The following is a 21,050-nucleotide window of genomic DNA, read 5'->3' as shown; positions in this document are numbered from 1 at the left end:
TTTTTTTTAGTTTTAGCCTTTATGTATGAAAATATGTCAATTTTTTAAAAAAGTAATTACAGCTATTTTTCAAATAATTTTTTGTTTTCTTCTTAAGATTCAGTCTGCAACTGTCCAAATAGTAAATGTTTGTGCATATTGCTGGTATTATTTTAAAAAATTCCAAGTTAGTTGGAAAACATCTGCACAGACAATTATACTTAAAAAGCTCTTTAACAGCAACCGGGCTGTTATTCAGGTAGCCAAGACTGAACCTGTGAATAAAAATAAAACCTCAGTAGAATCATGCTTCTTTTTAAAGCCACTCAAGTTCTTTTTTTATTTTTTATATAATTTATTATTAAATTGCTTGTAATGTGGCAGTGGTTTGCAATGTACTTTATACATTCCAATCTCCAAGTATTGCTTCACTATGGTCAAATTTCAACTTTAAATATTAAAAGACAATAATGCATTAAGTCATCATAAGCATTTTTGGTCCCCTCATTGGCCCATCTGTTTGTATTTATTAGTTTTCAGTGACAAAACCAGGTCCTAGGCAGAGATCCTTTTCTTCAGTGTAGCTTTAAAGTCACCGATTGCACTGGGACATGACGCTAAAAGTTTGCCATTTCTGAAAGACAAATATTCACAGATCACAGCACTGTAATGGAGCTAATTTATTCATATATAAGTTGAGAGATGAAGAATACTTTTGTCAATAGCTTTGCAAACACATATACTAACCGAGAGACAAAGATCTCTAGAATATTGGCCTGGTCCAAAGGGAAGTAGTCCTGCTCAACACAGTGCGTCAGAGTAAGTAGGTGACCAGGCAAGAGACACACTTTACTGGCCTTCTCCTCACCCTAAAGTACAAAGTATGGGATGTTAAACCATGCTAAATTATAGAATAATGATATGATTAACCTGAAGGACAGGCAGAAAGCAATATACACTACAATCACTTTCTAGTTAATGGTACCTTTAAAAGCCCCAGTTTCACCAACAATGACAAGGTAAAAGTATAGGACTGAAACTGAGGGCTGGCCAACACCTTCTTCAACAAAGCATCTGTTTCACACAAGAGAGGACAGGTATAACAAACATCAAATATTTTACAACGATCATTTTCTTTTTTCCTTTTTTCTTTTTAATAAAGCATTTTGCTCATACCAGCACTCTCTAAAACAACTTGCTTCACTTCTGGATCTTCTTTATACACTGAGGCTAACTGAAGAAAAATGTCTGCAATATCAGTAGCATTTGAAATATCCACCTGAAACAACAGGGAACACATGTAATAAACTTATACTGAATCCCATGAAATGGACCCCATAATGAACTCATTTAGCTTAATTGAAATAAATGAATTGTATGTACTTGTTGCTCAAAAAGCTGAACTCTCTTGGCACCAAGGTTAAGTAGTTTCTCTGACGTTGGGGACTGAAGGAAGGTCAAGAGGTCAGAACTGTCTAATAAAACCTGTGTAGAGAAAATCATTTCACTCAGTGTTTGTGTAATGATGTGTAATGATAACAAGTCATCATTATTGTCCTTAATTCAGAATACTTAAATATAATTAATAATAATAAATCAAATAGGCAGTCTCTCACCTTTGATGGGCTTTCTTTATTTTTAAACCCATTAAAACAGTTCTGCTCATCATCATCCTTTTCCTCTGTATCCTCTTCACCATCTTCATCTACCTCTTCACCATCTTCGTCGTCTTCATCTTCCCCTTCATCATCACTATAAATTATGTAAATTGTGAGAGTGAAAATAATAAAAAGGTATTCAAATCTAATGGTTTTAGCACTAAACACATAACTGGACATTCTTAATCTGACTGCTCAATCCTGATTTAACTACTTTTTTTTATTTAAGAGAAAAGGAAATAGAAGAAGCCCAAGAAAAAAATTAATGCAGATCATTCATGCCATTTGTGACATCCTTTGAGCCATCTAGTAGTAATTTAGTAGCCTTTGCTATTTTTTTTCCTGTAGCTAGTAAAACATCAGAATACCTGAGCGAACCGAGCACATCCCCCATGCCCATATTTTCCATAACCTCTTTGAGAGCTTCACAGCCATCTTCCCCCAGGCAGTTTCCTGTCCAAACAACAAGTAACTGTTCAGTTCAGCAATTTTTTCAGAATTTTTAAGTCACTACCTGAACGCCAGTGGTGTAGATTTTAGGGGGTTATTGCACTCCTCACTTATTTAACATATAACATACTAAAAAAAGGAATGCTTAAAATTCATGATTTCTAATCAGGTTTTTTAGCCAATTAGCACTGAATGTTGTAAGCGGAATTACCTCAATCATTTTTTTAATTCTGAATTTAAAGTACATGTTCATTTATGAGTCAGTGAATCACATCCATAACATCCATAACTCTTTCTATTTCACACTGTTAACACGACACCAAAGTTACCATTGAGGTCTAGTTTCTCCATATCTGCTTTGTCCCGTATAGCCCTGGCAACAACCAGAGCTGCAGCTTCGTAAATCTCTCCAAATGATAGATTCAGCTCCTGCAACCATGAGTACCGTGAGTACATGAGTGCACTGATTGCAATTTAAACTTTAGAAAGGTTTTAAATTACATTGGACATACTTCTGAATATAATGTTGTTATAAGATTATAATGTTCTTAAAATCTAGTTATACATTGCGATTTCAGTGCTACCTAAAGCCTAGTAATGGCACTGTAACATTTTTTTATTTTCTGATATCAAAAATCTGCCAATCGTTTCTATATTGTTTTCTTCATACACTGTTTTTATTAATTGAAACACTTTAAATGTCAGTTCAAAAATTAACCATTGACCATTTGTTTCAGTACACAATTTTTTTCCCCAAATACCGTAATTTCCAGACTATTAAGCGCACCCAAATATAAACTGCACCCACTGAATTTGACAAAGATTTTTATTTTGAACATAAATAAGCCGCACCTGTCTATAAGCCGCAGGTTTCAACATTGAAACTAATGAACTTTACACAGGCTTTAACGAAAGACAGCGTCTGTTACACGGCTTGTATCTAAACAGTAGCCTACTGGAAAAAAAACTTGTTCACTGTCTTCCTCCTTCCTTTCACAACTATTTCTCTCGAGAGTTTTTCTTTTGGCATCGTCGTGCGTTTAAAAATCACCATCGATGAAGCTTTCCTTCCGATGCCATGCAGCTCAGAACACAGGTGAAGTGTGTTTTTTCATGCCCGGTTGTTTTCAGCGTGACGAATGATTCGCATTTCATTTAGACAGTGCGAGTGCTAATGCTAATCCATAAATTAGAGTTCAAAGCGTAGGAAAAAAGTAGCGGCTTATAGTTCGGAAAATATAAACGGTATATAATTTGAGTGCAATAAAAACTACTGGATATCCGAACACTACCGTCTCTTTCCCCACATATCCAAGATGATGTCTACATAAACCAGAATAACCCTCTGGTCCTTGAACTTCTCATATTGGACTTCAGATTTTCCAGTTTTAAAGAATTGCAGTGCAGTACAGCATTCAGTCACTTTCGCTACAATTAATTAAGCATAATCACTAAACTAAAGTTCTCAAATAACAGATTAATTGAACTGATTACTTTTACTAACCTTAAGAACAGGTAGTCCTTTTAGTGCTGCTGTTATAGCAATAGCACCTTCAGAGCGCACCAGACAATCTCCAAAGTTTATGACTTGAACTTTGCTCAAATGCCTGAGGGCCTGGGGGACACAAAACATAAGGGCATCTGTCAAATGGCGTAGAATTGAATGTAAAGTGTGTTGTCAGCCAGAAAGTGAATCATACCTGGGCCATGGCTACTGCACCTCTCTTGGTAAACGTATTGTCATTAAGATTAAGAACACGCAGATTGGGATTGTGTTGCACTGCAGTGGCTAAAGCTGTAATCCCTGGGTGGTTGATCCCATTCTGTGGCATGTGTATCTCCTCCAGGCTTCCAACTAACTGTACAAGATAAATTTGCAAAAGTCACAATAAACATATTGCCCTGATTATAGCGATGTCAGAGGAAAAGAGTAGATGTAAAAGGTGTTTCATTACCTTAAATGCTCGGGAAAGTGCAATTGTGCCATCGTTCTCGAGTCTATTACGTCCTGCTACAAAGACTTTTAGCTTTAAAGGTGAGCCAGCAGCATGTGATGACTTGTAGCATTCAGTCAGTGCAGAGGCCAAGATCTAGAAACAATGGATATTGTTTTAAGTGATGTTGAAATGATATCAATAAAATGGTGGCTATCTTTTAAACTACTTAACTACCACTTACAGTGCCTCCTCCAATGCCCATGCCACAGTTATTCAGCCTGAGTTCCTGCAGTGTATAGCAAACCGGACTCTTGAGGAGGGCCTCAATGCCCTTTACTCCATCGGGTCCAAATGCATTGTCACTCAAGTCCAGTTCAGTAAGCCTGGCCCCTGACATCATCAAGGCACTGCCCAGTGATTTCTAAATGATTAGGTTATGAAATCAGATATCATGGACACTGAATGAAATGGCATACAGTTAATACCACCCAGGAATAATGACTCACCAGGGCAGATGGAATTTCAGAGCGAACACGACCCGTAAACATGTCACTCCAGTAGCATCGCTTTGCAAAAAAAAAATATTAAATGGTAAACAAAAACTGTAATACAGACACTCAGACTCACTCAGTTTTAGTAAACACTTTATTCTGGTTAGGGCCATGACAGTTCTGGAGCCTGTCCTAGAGACCTTGAGCATCAAGCAAGGATAAACATACACACACACACACACACACACACACACACACACACACACACACACACACACATACACACACGTTAACTTACCTGCAGATCCTTTTTGGTCTCGAGAGCCTTTGAGATGGCCTTTGCCGCTTCAACACCAACAGTGTTTCCCTCAAGCCGCAATGCCTTCATGTTCTGGAACTGTTCCATCTCCTGCACTATATTTTCCACTATAGACAGAACAAACATCACCCAGTTACTGTATAAAGTTTCGTGCTTCCTAACCCGCAGTGTACGGAGAGACAAATCATTTTCCTACCAGACTGAGCATCGTTTAGTTTTAGGCCCTGACCCTTGTAGCTGAGCTCTTCTCCAACATGGGTCTTGGCCAGAGCCTCTGTAAGCTGATCTATGTCTTCTGAAGCCATCCGATTGATTTGTTCCCTTAGAACAATGGAAGAAACACACACACACACACACACACAAAATAAATGTTTTACTATTCTTAAATAAATAGGGTTAGACAAAATTTGGTTGACCACAATATATTCCTCTATTCTCTAAAGACTAGACCGTGTTCGCCCTCAAATAAATAATAAATAAATAAATAAATAAATATATTTACAGTTAATCTACCTGAAGAAGGAAACAATTGTCCACTAGCTAAACTTGTGTATAATTATGTAATAAATAGACCCACAGATCAATCTGAACCGCAATGTAACCAACTATAAACATTTACCCTCCTGCACTAGTAGCAAGTTAAATTCCCGCACTTTCTGCAGCTGGTATTTAAATAAAAGTTGAACTAGCCGGTGCGGCTAACTAGCACTGTCCGTGTTCTCACAAACCCATAATCCATCTTCATTCATCCGGGTATCACTGCTTCCTCAACTAACAAGTCGAGAGAAGATTTGAACAGAACTACAGAACTGTTCGGTGTTTAGTTTCCATTCATCTCCATTACCGACGTTAACCGAGCTCAACTAAGATACGCTTGTTTTAGGCGCTCATCGTGCAAATGATTTAGAAAATATAGCTAAACTGTTAGCAATACAAATTAATCTTCCCTTGTAATTGAAACATTTTAGACTTTAATAACCGGGTATTAAATTCACCTTGCTGAGTTTCACGCTTAATCTCGAAGCACTTCAACCCCCTGACACTAAAGATTTCCTCCACAACATGGGCACATGGGGAGTCTTTCGTTTGCCGGTTCCTGAACTTTCCAAAATAAAAGTCTAATTTAAACCGTAGATAAAGCCACCATGCGAAAACAAATATCATAGTAAAAAAACAGGGACGGTGTATGTATTTTAATATGTACTGGAATATAGAGGGGTTACTAATATTTAAAAAAGCAGTGCATGTAGTATTTATACGTTAAAACGGTTACGTACATTCAAGACTTTTAATTTAGAAAACGCTCTAAACCTTCAAAGTGCAATCTTCTTGTTGTAAATCCCCAGATATACTCGCACTCATTTTTTCTGCGGTGATCCACCCGAGTTTCAGTTGTTCGAGAATAAACCCTGATAATGTAATTTTAATAACTAAAAACATTTTTAAATGAGATCAGCGGGACCCAAGTTTCATAGATTTTTGTACGGGTGTTGTGAGGTACATATCTGTCCCTGCCCCAGTGGCCTAATGGATAAGGCACTGGCCTCCTAAGCCAGGGATTGTGGGTTCGAGTCCCATCTGGGGTGATTCCAGTTTTCTTTAATCCACCATTGCACCATCTTAAAGAAACCGGTTTCTAGATCTGTTATAACCACAAGCGTGAATTCACGGCAGACTGAATCAGTCAGAACGACGACACTAACCGTCATTTATAACTTATTCCCATTTAATGAACTTATTAGTAGACTGTATTGAGGTAGTAATCAGACCCATTCATTATTTTCTTAATTTGTCACATTATTATTGTTATTCTAAAATGAGTTTAATTAGTATTGTCATTCATTAAAAAAATAAATACATTTATAGAACTTTGAAAGTTTTATAAATGTAATATAGACTTTAAATAAAAAGTATAATCAGTTTCTATATATTTTGCAGTTATTCATTTTTTTAAGAACAGTATTTGACTTTAAAATAATAAATATACTAGATGATCCAGAAAAATGGGAATGTATGTATTCAGTAATTACACTACAATTGATGGTACTTGGCAGACACTCTAATCCAGAGCAATTTACACTTATTTTTTTATTTATAAAACTGAGCAGTTATGGGGTATAAGAAGACTTTTTCGGGGGCCCAGGAACAGTTGGTAGGAGCAGTAGGAGCACCATCAGATCCCAGTAAGCTACCACCTTTTTTTTTTACCACATTTTGTCCATGCAAACTTCTGAATGAATTTGTAATTGTAATCAAATAGTTGTTTTTTTTCATAGTTCACTTGACTAATTTGACTTATATTAGTGGTTTTGACTATTATTAATTTACTTTAACACAATACCATAGAACAGCAGTACAAAGTATCAGTTATCATTTTTAATAAATCCTCAGAAGACCTTAATCTCTGGGTAATTGTCTGTTTATGACTCCGTCCAAGAACAACAAGCTCTCTCTGGTGACCAAAGACTTCAAGTCACACAGTATAATCTGCAGTTTGCAGGGAAGGGGAAAGTATGCAGTACGGTGCCATAGATCAGCTTTACGCGCGCGCTTGACTGTTGCTGTGAGTCTGCGCAGTGTAGGACGGCGGGTAGGATGACTGGAATCAGGCTTCAGCGTTGCCAGATTGGGTAGATTTCAGCTGATTTTTATGTCAAACGAGTCCCAACGCTTTTTGTACCATGGGCAAGTTTCACCATTTTTTCCACGGACAGGGGGTGGTGTCACATGCATAACAATACACTAGCGTGCATATTAAATTACTATTATATTTAATTGTAATTATTAATTGCATCAATACATATACAATGAAAAGGTAACTTAACTCACAGTAATGCAAAATCAGTGAGACCTTCATTTATCTACGCATAAATAAAACTGCGACTGAAATAAGTGCGGGAAAGTGGCATAGGCGGATATGGTCAATTTAAAAATAAATCAATTAATAAAACACTGTGCAAAACTCAATAATATGGAAATAAAATATTTTTTTGTGTCCTTTTGTTGCGGCCCAATGCTAGATACCGGTCCGCGGCATGGTGGTTGGAGAGCCCTGAAGCAGAGAACTGAAGAAGGCTTTACTGATAAAAACCGATTGTTAATTGAAGCTTGCATATTTAATGATGCCGTCACCGGTGCCCCCCAAATGAGGATTGGATCCCTTCTGAATCCGGTTCCTCTCAAGGTGTCTTCCTCGCAGCATCTCAGGGAGTTTCGCCACTGGCTTGCTCATCAGGGATAAACGTTTAAGGAACAAACTTCTAGACACTAAACATAAACATTCCAATTTCATAACCTTTTTAACTCTGTAAAGCTGCGTTGGAACAATGTTTATTGTTAAAATCGCTATCCAAATGAACTGAATTGAGTTACTCGTTCATCGACAGGTCGCTCCAATCTGGCAACCCAGGTGAAGAGCCGTTTAGGGCAGCGGGCAGCGACGCCACAGTCAGACTGATTCAGGGCGGGAGAGGGAGCTGGAGCAGGAGCAGGAGCCGGTTATTCTATTAGCATATCCGTTATTGCTGTTAAAATATCCCGGTCATTTACAGAGTAGATCAACACCAATCATTTATTGCCTAATGGCTACGGCTACTACGGATAAAGGAAAGCCGGTACATTGGGATGTAACTGAAAGCGCACCTAGTTTAGCACACAGCAACCTAAACAACAACAACAACAATAATAATAACAACAACAAAGACAGCGAAGGAAGTGAAGGAACCACGACACCCACGTCTACATCAATCGACACGAGCGGCACAGAAAGCAGTGTACCGGGGAACGGAGCTGGGATCAGCAACACAGGAAGCGCGGACGGGAAATGGGTCCGGCTTAATGTCGGCGGTACCGTGTTCTTAACGACGCGTCAGACACTGCTCAAAGAGCAAACATCCTTCCTGTACCGACTGTGCCAGCAGCAGGACCTGCATTCTGACACGGTAAGACGACTGTCGGCCTTAATCTGTTTGTAGAAAGAGTTATTAGCTGCATTGCCTATTGCATCCAGACTGGACGAGGAGCCGAGCAGCGGTCCTGAGTCAGATGATGGAGTGCAGAGCTCGTGCAGCATCCCAAACCCTCAGCATCTTACACAGCTCATATCATCCTTCTCTCTTTTGTCATCCACTCACATCTCCTGTCTTGCTGCCGAAACTAACAATTATTTGTGTTATCAACAAGGATTGTGTTTGTAGGTGTGTGTCTGTGTTCACACAAGGATAGGAATATCTCATTATTTTGACCTTGGGGTCCCCATTAGGAAAACTGGGACTCTTTTTTTTAATACAAAAAAGATTTTACTTTAAGCTTTTACAATGTAAAGCCCTCACAAGGTGTGTGTCTGTGTGTATGTAATCAGAAACTAATAATTCCCTCTTGCTTCTGATTAGCAGCATCCTTCAGAAATGTGCCTCCTGAGTTTTCACATATACTGTGAATTTCTTGCTAAAAAAAAAAGATTTTTGTCATTGTAAAGGTTCAAGCAAGCCGGTCACCATGCTGTTACATTGTCCACCATTTTTGTAATTTCTGTCATGTCACTCCTTCGTTTTCTCCTTTTTTTTCACCTTTTCATATGCTTTCAGCATGTGCTCCTTTAGAGAGCATTCCTTGTTATACCCATGCATCCTGTTCAGCATTCCACAAACTGCTGTGTGCAATATTTCTCACTTGGCTGAAGTTCAAAAGACAGGGTTCAGTCTCCTGAGCACCAGGATGTTGATTATTGATTATTAAAGGTCTGTGGTAATGTAGTGGAGCTTCCACCTCTGGCTCTGTTGAAAGCAATAGATTGTCCATGCTTTAGCATTTGTAATAAGATTAGAGGCTTGGTACATTGAAGACTACCAGAGATCAGTCCAAAAATACCAGTGAAGCCCTCTCAGTTCTATTCTTGGTTGTGTTTTTTTTCCCAAATGTTCATGGATTTTTTCTCCTCCTACTCCCCTGCTGGATATGCTCATGTAGGCTGTATTTGTTGTTTGTTAATAGGAATAAGGACTTATGTAATATAATGTGTACGATTTGCAATTTACTGGATGTTTCCTACTTCTGAGGACAGGGGACGGATGGTTATTTTCTGTTTTTGATTTCTTTTTACCTGTATGTGTTACTTAAGCAGAATTTTAAAATGTTCACCCTTTGACTAGTCTGTATGTTTTGACTGAGTGGGCTGAGTGGGCTTTTTCAGTCTTATTTTACCCTGAATTTTTAGAGCGAGAAAATGATTAGAACACAGAGTGGTAATGAAAGGATAGGAAGGGATAGATTAGTAAGAGGAACGCTTTTTAACATGCCATGTTGATATAAACAAGCCCTTTGTTTGTCTACCAGGTAGTTCCTTTGGGAGGCAGGGGGGTGGCTGTAGGGACATGGTCATGTTTCCATGTGCAAATGCAGGGAGGAACATTAAGACAGATCATATATTTTAATTTATGGTGTGATGGTCTTTTAAGGAATTAAATAAGCAAACAATCCTGTTTTGAATCCCTGCAGTATGTGTTGGTTGCTCAGTTTAAGGACTACAGATTGGTCCAACTGACTAATACAGTGAGGGCGTCTTGCACAGGTGCTTTTATGCCTACTGTCAAGTCGAGTCAAATCCATGTTAGAGGGCCTTGGCTGTTCTTAAAACTGTCTTTGCCTAGTTACAAGCCTTTCTTCTTGCATCTTGATATGTAATGCACAATTAAATCTACAAAAGATACATTTAAAGTAGCCAACAATTACAAAGGGGCATGTTTAACTACTGATGTATCTCTTACAGTAGTGCCACAGTTACATTTTGGAGCATTTCCTTGTTTTAGGGTTAGGAAATCCCCTGCTGTTGATACAGTCTATTAGGTCCATCACTGATTCCTACAGAAGGAAGCATGTTTTTTTAGAATAGGATATTAGCGTTCATCAAATGTGAGAAACAAATAGGAAAAAGCCAGGAATGATGGGTAAAAGATTATATTTTATTGTTTTGTCAAATAAAAATGCAGCACTCTTGTGTTTTTTTTTAGCAGATAGCACACACATAACAACAACACATCTCATTGCTGACAGTGGGACATTGATGTGTTCCATAGAGGTTTAAGTGCACCGAATTACATGAACTAATATATAAATTCCATGAAACTGTAATGTGATATTGATTCTTGTTAATTTTTATATTATAATAACTAAATAAATATTCAATTAACCAAGATTAAATCCCTCACCTTGTCTCCAAAACATTGTGTATAGTATTAGATTAAATACTTTAAATAAATTTACTCCTGCTGGTGTAAGTTTGTGTATAAATATATAAACAATGCAGTAAATGATGATCACACATGTTTACTGAAGTTTGCATTATTTATTTTGATAGAAATTAAACACAATCAAACTGACTGTCAATTTATACCTGTAGCCCTGTTACAACAAGGCTCCAGCAGCAATTTAAATTCAAACTCAAATGATTTGAATATTAAATCAGAAAATAACAAAGAAATGAATGATTCATGTTTAATGCTGCATGTGCAGTGTTGCTTCAGGGGAAAAACACACTTTAATATGCAAACCAGAGGTTAGCGCATTAATACTGCCCCCGAGACTCAGAGAGTTAAAGAGTCCTTTAACACCACAAAAAAAGGTGCTCCATGCATCAGAATAATGCTAGGCTTGCCTTCTCTTTTTTTGTAGTTTTTACACTGACTTCATGTGGATGTAACATATAATAATCATCCAAAGTCATTTTAATGTTGAAAGACTGGTGCCCCAAATGCATAACCAGATATGAGAATATTTGTGAACACCCCAATAGACTTTTTCCTTGTTTTACATTTCTTTGATTTTTATTCCATCCTCCTATTTTCTTTCCTTCCGTTCTTTTTGTGTAATCATACATAAGACCAGCTAGTACTCTGCAAAGCATCATGTACAGAACATCCTTATCTCTAAGCTAAGAAAAGGTTCCCTGTAGAGCTCTTAAGGTTAATTCACTGTGGAGAGCAGCCCCTCGGCCATGCAAAACAATGGCACTGACCATCCTAATTTAACATGAATCTGTAGCTATATACAAGTAGCTATATCAGGCCCAGTAAAAAAGAGAAGAAAATGTATATCTGAGAACCAATGAAAAAGAATAAGTTTATTCTTTTTCATTGGTTCTCAGATGTACATTTTCTTCTCTTTTTTACTGGGCCTGATATAGTGAGATGAAAGCATTATATAACTGAAAATCCAAGAATAATTTCTGACAGAGACTGAATTTTTGTGTAGGATGAAACAGGCGCCTATGTGATCGACAGAGACCCTACATACTTCGGCCCTATACTCAACTACCTCCGACATGGGAAACTGGTTTATAACAAGGAACTGGCTGAGGAAGGTTTGTTTGTGTTTTGCATGCAGATCTTTTGCAACACAATAAACTGCATCATAAATGAAAGTGGTAACATACAGTAGAGTCTGAAACACATTTAGGTATAAAAGAAGCATTTTAAGCAGACTCAAATACAATATCTTTTGTGTTAAACTTTTAGTGCAATCACAGGTGTCTTACATTATCTATTTCTACTAGATTTCACACCTCAAGTTCATTTTAAAACCTTCATTAATCTAAATCTATGGTTACAAAAGTACAAATGACATTCTATTTCTTACGATTAACAGCCAAATAATGTTCTCATCTCTTAAAGTAAATAAAGCACCAGTTCCACAATCAACTTTTCACATAGAAACCAGGAACAAAACAGAATTTGTTGTCAAGTGTTGCAAAACTATTTTGCATATTTTGTGCAGAATTTTACATTCATGGCATCAGATTATCCAGCTATCTAGAGACACATATACTAGCGTGTATTAATTTGGTTAAATTCAGGATACATGAAATAATGATACATGCAATCACATGGTATAATTTACACTGTTGAAATGTTTGTTTGTAATTTCAGGTGTCTTGGAGGAGGCAGAGTTTTATAACATCACTCCACTGATTAAATTAATTAAAGAGAGGATTCTTGACCGAGACTGTAAAGCATCTCAGGTAGGGATCACTCTATACATTTCTACATAGTCTCTCAACAGCCATATTCTCTTTAATATAATATCTGAAAAAGTTGCTTTAAACCGCTTTCTTTATTACAATACAGCAAGTCGGTATGGTTTGAAAACTATGGTGTTCTTGAGCTACAGTGAGGTACTCTGTAAAATGTCAAAGTAATTCTGATGTCATTCATGTAAGAGTTGTTAGATTATTTGGACAACATAAGACTTGAAAGGCTACTGGCTAATTTTTTACCTATAGTATTGTCCGAGTGCTAAAAAAACATGAGGAGCTTGAACATTGAAGATACTCCTTAATCTCTATTATTCTGCTGAGTGGTTAAGAGAAAAAAGAAGCAAAAAGAACCCCCTGTTTAAAGGAGAATAAGCTATGAAGAAGTCTTCAGAATTTTAAGTGACTCAAATGTGAATATTTTTCTTGCTGTAGCAACCCATAATCTCCCTCCCACTCAATTTTTATTTCACTATAGTATTATCAGTTTGTACACATACTCCTTTCATTTTATGTCCAGTACAGAGCCCAGCTTTGTTTTTTACCTCTTTTATTTTACCCACACTTAGCCTTAATTTTTTTTTTACAGCAGGTACCCCCAAAGCATGTCTACAGGGTGTTGCAGTGTCAGGAAGAGGAGCTGACGCAGATGGTGTCCACAATGTCAGATGGCTGGAAGTTTGAGCAGGTCAGCGTGCGTGCCTGCCGAAAGCCACGGCCCGGACTGCTCTGGACTGTGGGTTCCTGATCCCAGTGTCCTGTTAACCCTTCCAGAATCCAGTCCAGTAACATATTTGACAAATAAAATGACACCTGCATGCCAAATGTGGTGTCACAGTTGGAAAAAGCCTCCTTGTTGCATTAATAACATACATCCATTAGATAGTAATCTGCTCAAAACTAAATCCTAATAAACAGTTATAATATTGGACCGAGGAATATCGCTCTAGATCTTTGCAATAAAAAAAAAAAAAAAACATATTTTGCTTCTCTTGCTTTACCTTTTAATGGTATTGCAGATGGTGAATATCGGATCATCGTACAGCTATGGTACAGAGGACCAGGCTGAGTTTCTTTGTGTTGTGTCCAAAGAGCTGCACACATCTGGTGGGGGCCTGGGGACTGAGCAGAGCCACAAGAATAAGGTTGGAGAGCTCTTTTGTTCTCATAATTTTACTATTTTATATGGTAATTTAATATTTTTAGCAGCATTGTCTGAAAGCCAAAGCCAGTTTAATTATTGCCATTGTCTAGTCTCGGTATATACTTTATTACATTTACACACTTTATCACTTCCCATCTTGCATTATAGTATCATTTTCATATATATATATATATATATATATATATATATATATATATATATATATATATATATATATATATATATATATATAATGTATATTTCAGCACCCTTGCACAGAAAATGCAACACTTCTCTCAGAAAATTGTTGCAGTTGCAAATGTTTTGGTACTCGCATGTTTTTTTTTTTTGTTTGCATTGGAACAGCACAAAAAAACAGAGAAAAAAGATTCAAATCTGATATAATTTCACACAGAACCCAAAGAAATGCACTGGACAAAATGATTGGCACACTTAACTTAATATTTGCTAGCACCCCCTTTGGAAAAAATAACTGAAATCAATCGCTTCTCGTAACCTGAATGAGTTTCCTACACCTCTCTACTGGAAATTTGGACCACACTTCTTTTGCAAACTGCTCCAAAAAGCTGTACATTTGTCTCATCTGTCTACAGTACAGTCTCCCAGAAGGATTGTGGTTTTGTCACATAAGTTTAGGCAAACTTCAGTCTTGCTGTTTTATGCCTTTGTGTCAGCAGTGGTGTCCTTCTGGGTTTCCTCCCCCCTTTTCATTCAGATGGGGACGGATAATACGAGCTGACACTGTTGTACCCTGTGTCTGCAGATCAGCTTGAATTGGTTTGGAAGTTAATCAGGGTTTTTATCCACAATTCGAATAATCCTTCGTTGTAATTTTTCATTAATTTTGCTCTTCCGTCTACATCCAGGAAGGTTAGCTACAGTGCCATGGGCTGTAAACCTCTTGATGATATTACGCACAGTGGACACAAGAACATTAAGATCTATGGTAATGGACTTGTAGCCTTGAGATTGTCCATGTTTTTCCACAATTTTTTGTCTCAAATCCACAGACAACTCTTTTCACTTCTTTCTTTTCTCCATGCTCAGTGTGCCACACAACACTGCGTGAGTCAACTTTTCTCCATTTTAACTGGTTGCAAGTGTGATTACTGTATTGCCCACCTGTTACTAGCCACAGGTGTGTCTAAATACAAATTACAGGAGCATCACATGCTTAAAAAGCAATTATTTCAATATTTTTTTACGTTCTGTGCGAAATCTTATCAAGTTTGACTTCTCTGGGTCTGTGTTGTTGGAGTGCAAACAAAAGCAATAAGCTTGTGAATATCAAAACATTTGCAATTTTCTGAGAGAATTGCAAGGGTGCTGATATTTTTGGCATGACTGTGTGTGTGGGTATATATACAGTGAGGAAAATAAGTATTTGAACACCCTGCTATTTTGCAAGTTCTCCCATCATGGAGGGGTCTGAAATTGTCATCGTAGGTACATGTCCACTGTGAGAGACATAATCTAAAAAAAAAAATCCAGAAATCACAATATATGATTTTTAAACTATTTATTTGTATGATACAGCTGCAAATAAGTATTTGAACACTTGTCTATCAGCTAGAATTCTGACCCTCAAAGACCTGTTAGTCTGCCTTTAAAATGTCCACCTCCACTACATTTATTATCCTAAATTAGATGCACCTGTTTGAGGTCGTTAGCTGCATAAAGAAACCTGTCCACCCCATACAATCAGTAAGAATCCAACTACTAACATGACCAAGACCAAAGAGCTGTCCAAAGACACTAGAGACAAAATTGTACACCTCCACAAGGCTGGAAAGGGCTACAGGGAAATTGCCAAGCAGCTTGGTGAAAAAAGGTCCACTGTTGGAGCAATCATTAGAAAATGGAAGAAGCTAAACATGACTGTCAATCTCCCTCAGACTGGGGCTCCATGCAAGATCTCACCTCGTGGGGTCTCAATGATCCTAAGGAAGGTGAGAAATCAGCCCAGAACTACACGGGAGGAGCTGGTCAATGACCTGAAAAGAGCTGGGACCACCGTTTCCAAGGTTACTGTTGGTAATACACTAAGACGTCATGGTTTGAAATCATGCATGGCACGGAAGGTTCCCCTGCTTAAACCAGCACATGTCCAGGCACGTCTTAAGTTTGCCAATGACCATTTGGATGATCCAGAGGAGTCATGGGAGAAAGTCATGTGGTCAGATGAGACCAAAATAGAACTTTTGGGTCATAATTCCACTAAACGTGTTTGGAGGAAGAAGAATGATGAGTACCATCCCAAGAACACCATCCCTACTGTGAAGCATGGGGTGGTAGCATCATCTTTGGGGTGTTTTTCTGCACATGGGACAGGCGACTGCACTGTATTAAGGAGAGGATGACCGGGGCCATGTATTGCGAGATTTTGGGAACAACCTCCTTCCCTCAGTTAGAGCATTGAAGATGGGTCGAGGCTGGGTCTTCCAACATGACAATGACCAAGCACACAGCCAGGATAACCAAGGAGTGACTCTGTAAGAAGCATATCAAGGTTCTGGCGTGGCCTAGCCAGTCTCAGACCTAAACCCAATAGAGAATCTTTGGAGGAGCTCAAACTCCGTGTTTCTCAGCAACAGGCCAGAAACCTGACTGATCTAGAGAAGATCTGTGTGGAGGAGTGGGCCAAAATCCCTCCTGCAGTGTGTGCAAACCTGGTGAAAAACTACAGGAAACGTTTGACCTCTGTAATTGCAAACAAAGGCTACTGTACCAAATATTAACATTGACTTTCTCAGGTGTTAAAATACTTATTTGCAGCTGTATCATACAAATAAATAGTTAAAAATCATACATTGTGATTTCTGGATTTTTTTTAGATTATGTCTCTCACAGTGGACATGCACCTCGATGACAATTTCAGACCCCTCCATGATTTCTAAGTGGGAGAACTTGCAAAATAGCAAGGTGTTCAAATACTTATTTTCCTCACTGTATACAGTATATATATATATATATATATATATATATATATATATATATATATATATATATATATATATATATATATATATATATATAGCATGAACCATCTATCTTTTAAAAATGTTCATATGATGTGCCATTCTTTTTTTTTTTTTTTTTTTTTTTTTTTTGTCGCCTGTGTGGTTGTTGTGTGGTCTGCTTGTTGAATGCCCATAATATGTCAAGGCATCAGACAATCAGATGGAGGAAGGAGAAAAAGAGGAGCAGGAAGAGGAAGATGAGAAGGAAAGAAATGCCACCCCAAATGAGTGGATTTAGAGATTAGGAGACTTGTGTCATTGTTCCAATCGCATGAATAGGTGAGGATACCAAATCCAAGGTGTTTATTGGTAGTAGCTGTAGAAATCCCAACCTGTAATAAGAGGATGATAGAGTATTTTATTTCATTGCATCAAAACATTCTATTTAAAATGTTTTAAAACGCAAGCTAACAAAAAAATACTGTTTTATGTTAATGAATAAGTTTAATCAATAAGCTTAATGTGCATTCTACAATGAACAGACTGTTTAAAGTTGCTTTATATACAACCCAATTTCCACAAAAGTTGGTACATTGTGTAAAATCTAAATCAAAACAGAATGCAATTTTGCAAATCTTTAAAACCCATATTTTTTGCAACAGAACGTAGAAAAAATTGAAAACATATAAAATGTTACTACAATAATAAGTGCTACTAAAAAGAAACAGCATTTTGCAAATTTCTCATAAGTATAGATGGGCAAAGGCTTACTAATCTGCAATAAACTGTGTCTACAAATTGTGGAACAATTCTAGAATAATGTTCCTCAATTTAAAATTGTCCAGATTTTAAATATCTCATCATCTAGAGTACATCCTATCATCAGAATTGGATTATGTGGATTATTGGATACATGTGACTATTAGATGCATGCAATCGGTAGCCACTGCATTAAAAACAAGCCTGATTCTATAATGAAAATCACGACATGGGCTCAGAAACAACTCCAGAAAACATTGTCTGTGAACAAACATTGTCCACAATTGCAGGTAAAAGCTCTGTCATGCAAAGAAGGAGCCGTATGTGAACATGATCCAGAAATGGAGCTGTCTGCTGTGGGCCAAAGCTGAATAATTTTGAAAATTATGGATGTTGTATCCTCTGTACTTAAGAGGAGAGACACTATATGGCCTGTCAGTTAGCACTTAATTCCAGAGCTTGTATCTCTGGTGGTATGGGGTGCATTTGTTTTTATTGAATGGGCAGCTTGCACATCTGGAAAGGCACCACCAATACTGAAAGATATATACAGGTTTTAGTGCAACATACGTTTCCACCCACACCGTCTTTTTTAAGACCTTGCATATTTTAGCAAGATGATTCTAAATCATATACTGCATCTATTACAACAGCACTGCTTTGTAGTAGGAGAGTCCAGGTTCTGATCTAGACTGAATTCAGCCCAGACCTTTATCCATTTAAAAACATTTGGTACATCACAAAACCAAAAATATGACAAAGACAAGCCTGGACCATTGAGCAGGTAAAATCCTATTTCAGACATAAATGAGACAATTATTCTCTCCTAAAACTACAGCAACTAGTTCCCAGATGTATACAGGCTGCTGTAAAAGAAGAGGGGATGCTACCTAACTTTTTTGAGGCATGTTGTGACCTTCAAATTCAAAATTACCTTATTTTCATAGTGTGTTCTACTGTGAATAATTTATTGGTCTATGAGATTTGCAATCGTTGCATTCTGTTTATTTTTATTTTTTATTTTACAGTGTCCCAACTTTTTTGGAATAAGGGTGGTAGTCTTTATATATTCATTCACCTTCGATTACTGCTTAGTCTAAAAAAAAAAGAAAAAGCGTAGAGACAATCCTAGGAAAATGAATACATACACACATTGACACCTGGAGCAAAGTTTCTGAGTAAATGTATTGGCTGGCATATTTTTGTGAGCTGGGAGAAAACCACAATGACACAGGAAAATATTATTTTGCATATTTCATTATATTTTTGTCATTCAGAAAAATTAAGGTTAATATAAGGAATCAGAAATGCCATGAAGTTCAATTCAATTCACTATGAATTTTTTGGGTAGGATCTGGTGTGAATTAGCACAGGTGGGAACTGGTGGCTCTCACATTCTTTAATACAAGTAAAATAATAAGGGTGCAATGAAATAGAATAGTCTAGACAACCTCAATTAGGAAACACCTAAGCTTGCTTGTAACAAAAGAGCACACATTTTTATATTTACACATTAATTTTATATTCTACTTATAGATTATATTAGCTTTATATTCTACTTATTATATTATTACTATTATTATTATTATTATTATTATTGATTCATATTTCCGAGTGCACTATGCATATTGACAGGGATGTTGCTGTAACATGAACATCAGATTTGTCCTGGTGCCATAAATTGTCATTTAGTCATTGTCATATCCATTTGCATCTCCACCTACAAAAACAGTTTTCCTTATTATCAGAATGCTTCAGTTCAGCTGCTGTTATTATAAATGTGGTACACATTCAGTTAATAAATCCCAGATGTTTATTCTCATGATATTTAATTTACCATTTTGCAGCTTTTCCAGATTCATGGATCCCGGATGTAGAGCGTGCACATTTTTTTGTATTGCCATAATTATTTTTTTTAGATACTGAATTGTCTCTCTCAGTGATTTAGTGGGAAAACCAGCAACTGAAAAATAATAAGTATATGGAACTGTGTGTAAAGCATGTGTAAAAGTAAGTGTGCTACAAAAAGTGGACAAAGTATTACTGTTTAAGCAAAAGTTAATAGATCTTACTAACCTGTGACCAAAGGGCAAACAATTGTGGTATAACTCATGCCAACTTTAGTGTAATGAAACAGGGATAAAAAAAAAATGTAACCTGGGCCATTATTCAGCATTTCAGTTAATATTAAATTTCTATCATACCCTCATATCACCGAAACAAAGAGTTGTGTTAAACATCTTGACGACATATACAAAATTAGTAAGTAAATAATATTTCTATTTTAACAATTTTTTTTTTTTGTGAAAATAAATGTGAAAAAGTGGCTCGTGTTAATGTGAGTCTTGAGCATTGTTTAATTAACAGTAGACATGCTGTTATTTGTTATTATTAGTGAGACATGGAAGCTGCATTGTTGCACTTGTTTGTCTAAAATTACAATCATACAATGAGATACACACCACAGGGTTTGATTACAATTATGATCCTACATTTTGATTATATAAACCTTTTTTATCATAAAGTAATTAGTTAACCCAGAAATTCAATTCTTTTTGTTCTAAGAAAACAAACCCCCAAGCCAGCACAAAATCAAAAGAAGCATTTTCTGCCTCCTTTAGTGAGCTAAAGAAAATTGTATTTTGTTCATACTGTGGTTTGCTCAGCATGTGAATTACGCATTCAGTAGTGATTATGAATATTTGTAAAAAAAAGATTTTAAGCAAGATTGAGACATGTTTAAGTGTGTGAAGTGAGGAGTCCGTAGTTTCACCATTGAAAGGTTGCATTTTAAGCTCTTACAAGGTAACAGTGATGTTACAATGACACACTTTCATACTTATCCTAAATGTTTAGCCAGGAGGCAATTCTAATCATAATCATCAAGGCCAGGGCATTAAGTTTGTACGAGTCTTTATATAGACAGCAATCAAATTTTGTATCACAACACAACAAATGCTATGTTCCTTCTATCTTTTTTTTTATTCAGTGTAGTTTATTTATTATTTTTCTTTTAAAATGTTTGAATTGTCCATTATAAATGTACCATTTGAAATAAAGCAAGGATGTGGTCCAACACACTATAATTGCATTTCAGGGGAAAAACTTGCTCAAGCATATTTTTTTCACCACTTTCATGATGGACTTGGATTTCAGCAAATGTTCTATTTGTTGAATACATATTGTTTATATTTCTGTTGTGGCCTGTACACCTGTATGGGTGCATCATTGCAAGTCATGGAGTAAAAGCCTAAAAGGGTTTGTTTTGTTTGTGTATATATTGATTCTTTTGGTAAAATGTATCAT

The 21,050-nt window shown here is 36.8% G+C and overlaps 2 protein-coding genes and 1 non-coding gene across 9 annotated transcripts; 2 read left to right on the top strand and 1 right to left on the bottom strand.

Moving 5' to 3' along the window:
- Window positions 1-289: 289 nt before the first annotated feature.
- rangap1b (Ran GTPase activating protein 1b) lies at window positions 290-5,930 on the bottom strand. Of its 2 annotated transcripts, none has more exons than XM_046852938.1 (16): window positions 5,830-5,930; window positions 5,031-5,155; window positions 4,814-4,941; window positions 4,531-4,590; window positions 4,266-4,445; window positions 4,043-4,177; window positions 3,788-3,946; window positions 3,592-3,702; window positions 2,417-2,516; window positions 2,006-2,090; window positions 1,596-1,731; window positions 1,363-1,464; window positions 1,156-1,258; window positions 965-1,053; window positions 727-848; window positions 290-613 (listed from the first exon to the last, which is right to left on the bottom strand). In XM_046852938.1, exons 2-16 carry the CDS (start codon window positions 5,137-5,139, stop codon window positions 535-537), a joined length of 1,698 nt encoding a protein of 565 aa, XP_046708894.1. In that variant the 5' UTR covers window positions 5,140-5,155; window positions 5,830-5,930; the 3' UTR covers window positions 290-534. The 2 variants fall into 2 exon arrangements, with proteins under 2 accessions (XP_046708894.1, XP_046708895.1); XM_046852939.1 differs by lacking the exon at window positions 5,830-5,930 and adding an exon at window positions 5,454-5,532.
- A 417-nt stretch (window positions 5,931-6,347) lies between these two features.
- On the top strand, window positions 6,348-6,420 carry trnar-ccu. The gene has a single exon. It is a non-coding gene; the product is annotated as a tRNA-Arg (tRNA).
- A 1,668-nt stretch (window positions 6,421-8,088) lies between these two features.
- kctd17 (potassium channel tetramerization domain containing 17) lies at window positions 8,089-19,953 on the top strand. Of its 6 annotated transcripts, none has more exons than XM_046853649.1 (7): window positions 8,089-8,775; window positions 12,083-12,191; window positions 12,757-12,848; window positions 13,453-13,596; window positions 13,880-14,005; window positions 17,191-17,324; window positions 19,592-19,953. In XM_046853649.1, the coding sequence occupies exons 1-6, from the start codon at window positions 8,416-8,418 to the stop codon at window positions 17,281-17,283; spliced, it is 924 nt and encodes a 307-aa protein (XP_046709605.1). In that variant the 5' UTR covers window positions 8,089-8,415; the 3' UTR covers window positions 17,284-17,324; window positions 19,592-19,953. The 6 variants fall into 6 exon arrangements, with proteins under 6 accessions (XP_046709605.1, XP_046709604.1, XP_046709609.1 ...); XM_046853648.1 differs by having other exon boundaries at window positions 8,103-8,775; window positions 13,450-13,596; XM_046853652.1 differs by having other exon boundaries at window positions 8,108-8,775; window positions 13,453-13,548.
- The last annotated feature ends 1,097 nt before the right edge of the window (window positions 19,954-21,050 follow it).

This window comes from Silurus meridionalis, chromosome 7, assembly GCF_014805685.1.
Source record: "Silurus meridionalis isolate SWU-2019-XX chromosome 7, ASM1480568v1, whole genome shotgun sequence".
NCBI classification, from domain to species: Eukaryota; Metazoa; Chordata; class Actinopteri; order Siluriformes; family Siluridae; genus Silurus; species Silurus meridionalis.
This window is presented reverse-complemented; position numbering and strand designations above follow the sequence as displayed.